At 54.9% G+C, this 9,082-nt stretch overlaps 1 protein-coding gene across 1 annotated transcript; it reads right to left on the bottom strand.

Moving 5' to 3' along the window:
• Positions 1–1,154: 1,154 nt before the first annotated feature.
• On the bottom strand, positions 1,155–8,155 carry NFE2 (nuclear factor, erythroid 2; the record flags this gene model as incomplete). The annotated part of the gene is made up of 3 exons (XM_082849271.1): positions 8,087–8,155; positions 3,340–3,508; positions 1,155–2,156 (listed from the first exon to the last, which is right to left on the bottom strand). The coding sequence occupies exons 2-3, from the start codon at positions 3,451–3,453 to the stop codon at positions 1,155–1,157; spliced, it is 1,116 nt and encodes a 371-aa protein (XP_082705397.1). The 5' UTR covers positions 3,454–3,508; positions 8,087–8,155.
• Positions 8,156–9,082: the final 927 nt, after the last annotated feature.

Here is a 9,082-nt window from a genome sequence, read left to right on the forward strand (position 1 = left end):
ATGAATATCAGAACTTGGAAGTAAGGTTTCTCTATTGAAATGGAGCTAGTAAAATGGAATAGAAGTGTAAAGAAGCAAAATGTAATTTATATAATTCAGTGATTGGGAAGAGTGGGAACCACCGCAATTCCAAGCAAGGAGATGAAGGTGTGTGGAGGAGGTTTGACTGGACTTTGATCCATGTGGCTAAGAATTCTGAAACTTAGTCGTGTTCGAAGAAAAAATATACTAATAAAAGGCCCTAGATCTTCAAGGATCTAGAAAGGGGGGCGGAGGCACCGAAACAAGTATTGGGTAACTTCTATCTAATGTAACCAGGGAGATGGAAGATTTCACTGAAATGCATACTGTGCTCCACTGTGGAGCAGACCTGGGTGTGAAATCCCCTGAAACTTGGGTGTCCAATCAAATTCTCTCATTCCAATCAAGAGCAGCTCACTCAGTCTTCTGAGAGAGCTCTGGCATATCAGGGCCCAGGCTGAGGGAGTCCTGTAGAAGTAGGCATGAGGAGGGGAAAACGGCCTTTGGGCGTTCTAGGATTTCCAGTGCCCCAAAGCTTGCAAAAGGAGTGGCCTAACACTCGGACCTCTCACAGAGGGTCTAGCCGGCTCTGGCAACAATCCCAGCTCTATAAATAGGGGGCCACCCGAGAAGGTGTGGTTCCACAAATCGTCCATGGCCCCTGGCTCTGAGAAGGGGAGTGAAGGTGGTAGATATCACACTGCTCAGGCCCAAGCGTCATGTATCCACACGTCCTCATACAGAGCCGTAGGGGAAGGAAGCAAGCTCAGCAGAACTACCTCCCTGCCAGCAGCAGGCAGTGAGCTCTGAGGGCACCCCCTTCATCACCCTCCCTCGAGAAGGAAGACACAGCGGGAAGCTGTTTCTGTAGAGTGCTTTATATACCAAAGCTCAGACAGATTGGAGACCTGGGAAACGGAATCACGGAAGAGAGATTCCAGCCCTCCCCTCACGTCCTCGCCTCCGGGCAAGCCTCACTGAACACACCTTGGACCTTCCAAATGCCAGGTTTCCCACTGTGGTCCCTCCCGGTCTACAGAACTCAGCTCCTTCTGGGCCTCACGGTTGGGGAGCACCTTTATCAGAAGAGAATGAACGAAACCTCCATCACCAGCCCCAACCCTCCTGCCAGCTCAGTCTGTGGCCTCCATCTTGGTCCCCCGGGGCACCAGGAAGATGGCGCCATCAGCAGCCTGGTGCAATGCATACTCTTCAGGGGAGTAGCTGTTGCCTGCCTCATCCCGCAGGTGCTGGAAAATGTCACGATACAGCTCCGTCAGCTGTTGGCGCATGACTTCCAGGGTCCGGTCGGCCTCGCCTCGGGCCCGGAGGAGGCGCTCCCGCTCACTGCCCAGCCGCTCCAGTTCCCGCTCCAGCTGCACGATGGTCTCCAGCTTTCTTTTGCGACAGTTCTGGGCGGCCACCTTGTTCTTGCCCCGCCTTCGGATGTCCCGGACTAGTGCCAGCTGGCTCTCCGTCAGCGGGTACCGTGCCAACAGCTCGTTGAAGTCATCTACTGGCAAGTTGACGATCTTGTCCGTAGGGAAGGGGATCTTCATGGCCAGGGCTCGACGCTCATCCCGACTCCCCGCCTCCCCCCGTGCAGTGGGCTTGGCCCGCACGGGGCCCGAGGAGGGCTCTAAGGCTAAGGGGGTCTCGGCAGGTGGCAAGGCATAGTTGGGGTGGGCCAAGGAGTTGGGCATTAGTGAGTAGGGGTACTCCACTGGGTACATCTCTACGTACTCGCTGCGACGCCGACCAGCCTCCGTCCCCTCCAGCTCGAGAGATTCAGCGTCACTATAGTTGAGGGATAATCCTGAGTCGGATTCTGGGTCTTCCTGGGGCTTGGATGGCCCCGCTGACAAACCAATGTCCAGGAGGGCCAAGGGGTCTGGGAGGGGCTCACTGAGCAGGCCCGAGAGGGTCAGCGGCTTGGAGGCTGGTATGGTCATGTTGCCATAGGCGTACGGGGGGTCTGGGACATGAGATGTGGGTGCTGGGAGCTCATAAGGTGGTGAAGAAAGGGGAAAGCCAGCCTCCGGGTGGATTGAACAGGGACAGTAACTTGGAGGCAGTGGGGGCCCAGGGTATGGGGCTGGGGGCTCGAAGGATGGCTCACTTGGAGCGTTTAGGCCCTGCAAGAAAAGACACCAAAAGGTTTGGAGACAGGCTGAGGAAGAGAAGAAACCAGCTGTCTCTCAGAACCAAGCTGGGTCCCCTGAAAGACCCAGTGAGATAATCACAAGGGAAGAGAACGGTGCTGAGTATCATTGAAAGCTTCTGGCAAAGTTGTGATACAGTTCGTTCACGAGGAAAGCGGCTTAAACAAGAAGGGAAGTCACGCAACAATTATGGAATCCCCTCCTCTTCAGGAGAAGTTCTTACTGTATTGAAATGGCTCATGTCCCTTTATTTCCTTCAGGAAGACAAGGAGTGTCTCCAGGATGACCCTCGGAACCCTTTTCCTGCTGCCACTATCTAGGGTCAAAGGGTCAAGTTCAGACCCTGGCCATGCCCTGGGTGCCCAGCAGAGGGAGCTGCTGTGTGGGAAGAGGGCTTAGGGCAGATCCTGAGGGCCCAGGCATGGTGGCAGGGAAGAGAAGGGGGTGGGCACAGAGCCAGGTCTGGGGCTGAGAGTTACCTTGGGGAGCCAGCACAAGCTCTGCCCCTCTCCCCTTCAGTCCCTCTGTCCCTGCCCAGGTGCAGAGAGGAGGAGAGAACGTGCTGGAAAAGGGCCCCCAACCCACATCGGGGAGCCACCCTGCTCCAGCCTAGCTGGGGACAAAGGCATCATTGTTAGGCCAACAGACACCCCTTTGTCCAACTAGCAGGAGGAGAGGACCCCGGCATAGTCTGACCCCCCCTTCCCAAGGTCAGAACTACAGCTCTGCTACCTGAGGGAAAGGGGACCCCACCCCCACCCCGCCCCGGCTGCTGAGGGCAGGGGGAGGAAATGAGGGAAGAAGATGGGCAGGATTGGAGGAGGTCAGAACAGAAGAAGGTGAGGAAGGGAAGGCGGGACAGGAGGTGGGGCAGAGAGACGTAAGCAGAGTGACTGCCAAGAGAGCTTACACCCCCAATCAGATCCTTCCTTCCCCACCGCTCCTATCTCCTGCTCATCCACACTCCCTCCCCCTCAACGCTCCGGTCGTCCATCCGGATCGCCCTCTGACTCCAGCCCTTCCTTTCACAGTGCCTGCAACATTCCATCCTGAGACCCTGGGCTCTGCTTGCTCCAGCCCCCGGCCTCAGTCCCAGCCAGACTCCCTGTTTCTCTGCTTTTCCCTCCCCCCACCCCTGCCCCCTAACCCCACTCACCTGCAGCTCAGTGATGGACATGATCTCTTGCCAAGTCAATTCCATCTCACCCAGCTCCAGAGTGGGCAACTGTGTCACCCTGTTCCTGCTCTGCTGGGGAGGACACGGGGGCATCCTACTGGGCCAGGGCCTGGTCCAAGGTCCCGAAAGCCCAAATGGTCCCAGCAGTCTGTGTCAAAGGAGAAACAGGAGTTAGGGCCTCTCTTGCCACAGGTCGGCAATTTTGTCCTCCTCCATGGAAAGGCTCCCTCCAGCTTCACCTGAGGGAAGGAGATGCCTCATTCCCCGCCCTACCCCACCCCCATTCATGCTGTACTCATCATCGGACAAACTCCTTAAGCTAGAAAGCCTTTTTCTGCCGTGTTGTCTGTATCTCACCCGCTATGGCTGTAGGCAGTTCCTTTGGGAGCACAGTAGGTTTTTATCTTCTTTTCAGACAAGATGCCTTCACTTTCCCCTACTTCTTACTCCTCAAAACTGTATCACTGGCCAGGACAAAAGTCACATCATCCAGTGTTTTTTATTTTTCCTGTTTCCTGCAGCAACATCAGGGATCACTCCTGCTCTCCTCCTCTGCCCTCACTTTTAGGATCTCAGTCTTTTCTTTCCAAGATGAGAGCAAGTGCTTGGGGATCCCCAAGGAGTGTGTTGTGGGAAGAGCCAAGCAGACAGCCCCTCCCCTTCTCTAAGATATGGCCCAGGCCTGGTGACTGATAGCAGCCCTGCCCTCTCCTCCTATCCTGGCCCTGGGCTCCCCTGCCTGGGCCAGATAAGAGGTTTATCAGCAGCAGGCAGCAGAGGAGGAATGGTCTCTGGAGACACTGGACCTCTGCCCTGTGTCCCACAGGGTCTTCTTGGCTATACCCCACTCCACACAACCAGGGGTCTTTTCTCTCCTGAGGTCATATAATAACCACAGCAAAGACTTATTTGGCATTTGTCTAGAACCGAGCTGGTGGTTTATAAGCACTCGTTTATGAGATTGATTTCCACAAAGATCCTGTAAGTTCCATTCAGAAGTTGAGACTCAGGCTGATAAATAGCAGAGTCAGGTCTGGTACCTAGAGTTGCCGACTCCACTAGCCCATCCCACCTTCCAGGCGCCTTCCCAATCCTGCTCCCACGTCTCCTCCATACGCCGAGACTCTATTGGCGGTCGACATCAATCAACTCTTTCTGTGGAATCTCAGACTCTTTTTTTTTTTTTTTTAATTTATTTTTGGCTGCACTGGGTCTTCGTTGCTGCGCATGGGCTTTCTTTAGTTGCGGCGAGCGGGGCCTACTCTTCATTGGCAGTGCACGGGCTTCTCACTGCAGTGGCTTCTCTTGTTGCGGAGCATGGGCTCTAGGCGAACAGGCTTCAGTAGTTGTGGCTCACGGGCTTAGGTGCTCCGCAGCATGTGGGATCTTCCCCGATCAGGGCTCGAACCCACGTCCCCCGCATTGGCAGGTGGATTCTTAGCCACTGCGCCACCAGGGAAGTTCTGAATCTCAGTCTCTTTTCTCTTCTAAGGAATATTTCTTTAGAGGCTTGAATACACACTTCCCTCCAGCCCCCTTTCTTTGGATCTGGGCTCTAGCTGCAGCTCTGCCACAGGGCAGCAGCATGATATTGGGCAAGCCATCACATTTCTCTGAGCCTCTGTTTCCTCATTTGTAAAACCAGGGAGTGAGACAAGTTGAACTTGGAGGTCCCTCTCTGCTTGGATAGCTCAACGTTCTCAGTAACCCTTCACCCCACCTTCATCTTCTTCTCTCTGTCAACCTCTCTCCTCATCCCACCTCCCTATTCCCTGACACCCATCTCACCCTCATCTGTTCTCCCTGCCTTCGGCAAGAGACTTCAAGTAGATGTGACAGGGACCTCCTGATCTCTTAGGGCCAGACACCACACCCTACCTTTGCCATGTAAGTGAGGGCAGGCAGGCTGGGTGGGTGAGGGAGACTTATAGAAGGACAGAGCATAGGACTGGATGACCTTAGATTACCACAAGGTTGGCCTATCACAGCTATTTAATATGGGATCCACTCTTTGACTCACCACAAAGTTGGTGAGAACTTTACATTGTCCTTTCGAAGGAGGATCTCCCCTAGCCCCTGCCCCCTAACCCTAACCCTAACCCTAACCCTTGTTATATTGCCATCCCCAGAGCTGGGAGTTGGTATAGGCACAGGCCCTTGGCAAGTGGGCAGAGGGTGGGGTGTTTATGTCTGTCCAGGATGCCATTTCAACACCGGAACCCCACCTTCCCCCACCCAGGTTCTGGCGGAAATTGCCCAAAGGCAAAGTGAATGGAGAAGGGGTTTAGGGGGCAGGGACGATGACTCTTGCCTCACAGTCCTTCACACACACACACACACACACACACACATCCCATTTTGTCTCTCATAGTTTCCCGGATCTGACTCTTAGGTGCAGTACAAAGATCCTGTCCTAGGAGGCAGGAGACCAGGTTCTCTAGCCTTCCAGATGCATGATCTAGGGCAAATCGCTTCTTACTCAGACTCTCCTATTAAATGGGGACAGACTTGGAGAACCTCCTTGCAGTAGATTGCATCTGGCTCAGGCAGTCACAAACTTTACTGTGGCCTGCCTTCACCTGGGGTGCTTGTGAAAATACAGAATTCTGAAAGCCACCCTGGACCTATCGAATTGAATTCATAGGCGCAGGTACCCAGCAATCAGCATTTTAACAAGTGGCCTGGTGTTTTTGATGCCAGAGGCCCACCCTACTTTGAAAACTACTAAACTGGTCCAAACATATGGACTTAAAAGAATGCAAAGGCAGAAGAGCACCTGGCAAGTAATCTCCAGACTTCTCCTGGCTTCACACCCTTGACCCAGGCAAGGCTGGGTTCTAGGCTGCCCTAGTCTCTGAGACTAGATATCAGCCCCTCCTCATAAAGACCAGGAATTTAATCTTCCCCTCACCCTGGGACAGGGAAATGAGAATCCAGAAGGGCTGCTGGGGGAGGTGGGAGGTTAGGAAAGAGGCAGTTAAGGAGAGCCTCAGGTTCAAATGCAACCAGCTCTCTGGTGCAGTGGCAAGTTTGCACCAGGCCAAAAAGGCGTAGTCTGTTTTTCCCTAGACACTCAGAGATGGGTGGTGGTCTATACAACAGGCAAGGTCAGGAAGTCTACCTTCAACAGGTCTTAGGAGTCTCCCTTCCTGAAGACGGGCCAGGGGGCTGGCAGCCAGAGGTATGAGAGTATAGTCAGAATTGGATCAAATAGAACATCACAGAGGGTACAGAAGCTGGAGAGATACTGGGAAAGTGGAACATGCTTCCCTGTGTCCCTTTTCTTTTACAACAGACGGTTCCCACTTTCCAGTTTAGCCCACACTTTGAGGTCACACAGACATCTTGCTCCCCAACATTGCACATCAGGTAGGACGGACACAATCTCCAGAGACTCTAACCCACCCTCTTTCCTCTCATCCTGATGGGATTACCCGGAAAGATCTCATCACAATCCCTGAGTACACACAGAATGACATGGGAGCTTTATGTTTCAGGATGCAGAATGAGGGCCATTTGGGGAGGGATGCTGGGGAAGGGAAGACATTTGGCCTCATCGGCAGCCCAGGGCTCTATAACACCTTGACAAGGGGGAGAGACAGAGAAAGGGCTCGCCTCTGGGACGCTGTTGTTGTTGTTTGTCTGGGACCCTGTACTGAGGCTTACTAGACAACCCCTCCTCTCCAGGTGTCAACAGAGGCAGGGAAAGGATGGGGAGGGATCAGTAAAACTTGGGGTGCGGTAAGGCAGATGAGCAGCCTATTTAGAAAGGTTAGGAAGAATCCCCAAGGAGGGAGAGGTACACAGAAGTGAGAGAAAGAAATAGCCTGGAGGGAAAAGGGGCTGGGGAGAGAGGTGCGGAGGGAGAGTGAACGGGGTAGGTGGGGGGGGGCAGTTTTGATCACAGTAAGGTTCAGTCTCCTGGGGACATACATGACTCAAACAGGTGCATGGAACAAGGGAGAGAGGGACAAGTTTCTGCCATCCTGTCACTTGTTCACTAGACCCCCCAACTCCAGTCCTTCGGGGGCCAGTGACTAGAGAATCTCAGCCCCAGCAGATGTGATACCTGACCTCTTCTCTTCCACTGTTTCCCAGCCCTCTACCTCCCAAGCTGCCGAGATTTCCAGTCAGAAGAAACTATGCTGGGGTGGGATGCCGTCCTCTCCCTTCCAGTTCCAGCTACTGCCCTAGGCCCAGAGAAGAGAACGGGCAAAGGGAGGCGAGAACTCAGCACCCTCTACCCCCAGCAGCCCATCCTGCTGCAACGACACCTCCCAGCAATCCAGGCATCCACTGTCTCGGATTCCTTAGCATTCCCCAAACCTCCCAGATGGCTGGACAGGGCAGTGGGATAGGACGGAGCAGGGGAAAGGAGGGTACCATATACCTGAGAGTCTATTGGCTGCCCCAGGGCAGCCAGCCTGCTGAAGGGTTACTCAGTGTCACTCCCCAGCCCCTCAGGCGTGCCTCAGGGGACCACTGTCTGGTCCCCATCCATAGCCTTTCACCCCCAGAATCCCAGAGGGCTCAAAAAGCCATCTAGGTCTTCTCCCAGAGAAATTCCCAAAGATGTCAAATTCCTGAACCAGAGGCAGCCTGGAAAGGTCTGAGATCTCCAAGTAATGCACGGCAAGTGGCTTATTTTCTCCCGCTGCCTCCTTCACCTCCCCAGCTTGCCCCTGGGTCCCCCTGGAATCCTCCTCCCACCCTGCCCCTCAGGCACCTGTGGCAGGGTCCAAGCAGGGTGAGGAGAGAGATGTGGCTCCGGGTGCTGTCTCTGGGGAGGCTGGGCCTGGGCTGACACCTTCTGGGTGAGGATCTCTGCTACCTCTGAGAACCGGGGAGGGCCGTGCCCTGCGCCCAGGCCATCGCTGAGCGCCCAGTGTGTAGGCTCGGGCCCGAGTGAGGGGACCTCAGGGGCCGGCACACCAGCCTCCTCTCTGAAGCCCTCAGCCTGAGTTCTCCGTCCTTCCTCCAACCCTCCCCTTTCCCCATGGCCCTCCTCTCCTCCTGCCCCTTCTGGCCAAGAGAGGAAACTTGAGCCCGGTGTGGTTTCTGCCCGCACCCCACCCCCACCTTGCTCCCAGCCAGCGGGGGCACGCATGGCTCCAAGCCTCTCCCAGCCCTCCTTTTGAGCCCAGGAGTCCAGCCAGCTCTGCGCTTCTCCCATGCATCTGATGGATTCCAACCTGATGATCCGTGGCAGAGTGACCTCTAGACTTTATACAAGTTGTAACCTCCTTCTCTTTGCCCCCTTGACTCTCTGAGGGGCAGGGAAACTGAGTCCTGGCAAGGTGGAGGGCAGCTGAAGAAAAGGACCAGATGTCTAGCATCCCAGCTGTTAGGCAGGTGGGCATTCAGGGCACTGCTTTAATTTCAGGAAAGCCTGGGCTCTGGGCAAGGGGTAGGGGAGCTTTTGGGGGGAGGAGGGGCCGGCTGCTTTGATGTGTCCTTTCACCTGTAGCCTTCTCCCCTCCCCCTGCAGCCTCAGATGTCCTAGGACAAAGGCCTCTTTCTTGGACAGGTTTGTTGTCAGTGTGTGAGGGGAGTTGGGGGTGGGGGAGGCTCCCGGCAGGGACATTATTCACCTCCCTTAAAGGGGACCCTAGATGCCCTCTGTCCTTTCTTCCAGGCAAGGCACCCCAGCCACATGGCAGCCACATACACTGGACAGACCAGGACACGTGTGTAGGATATCAGGTCCATCCCCCAGCACCCA

The sequence above is a fragment of the Leucopleurus acutus genome (genome assembly GCF_964270905.1).
Source record: "Leucopleurus acutus genome assembly, chromosome: 11".
In the NCBI taxonomy this organism is placed as follows: domain Eukaryota; kingdom Metazoa; phylum Chordata; class Mammalia; order Artiodactyla; family Delphinidae; genus Leucopleurus; species Leucopleurus acutus.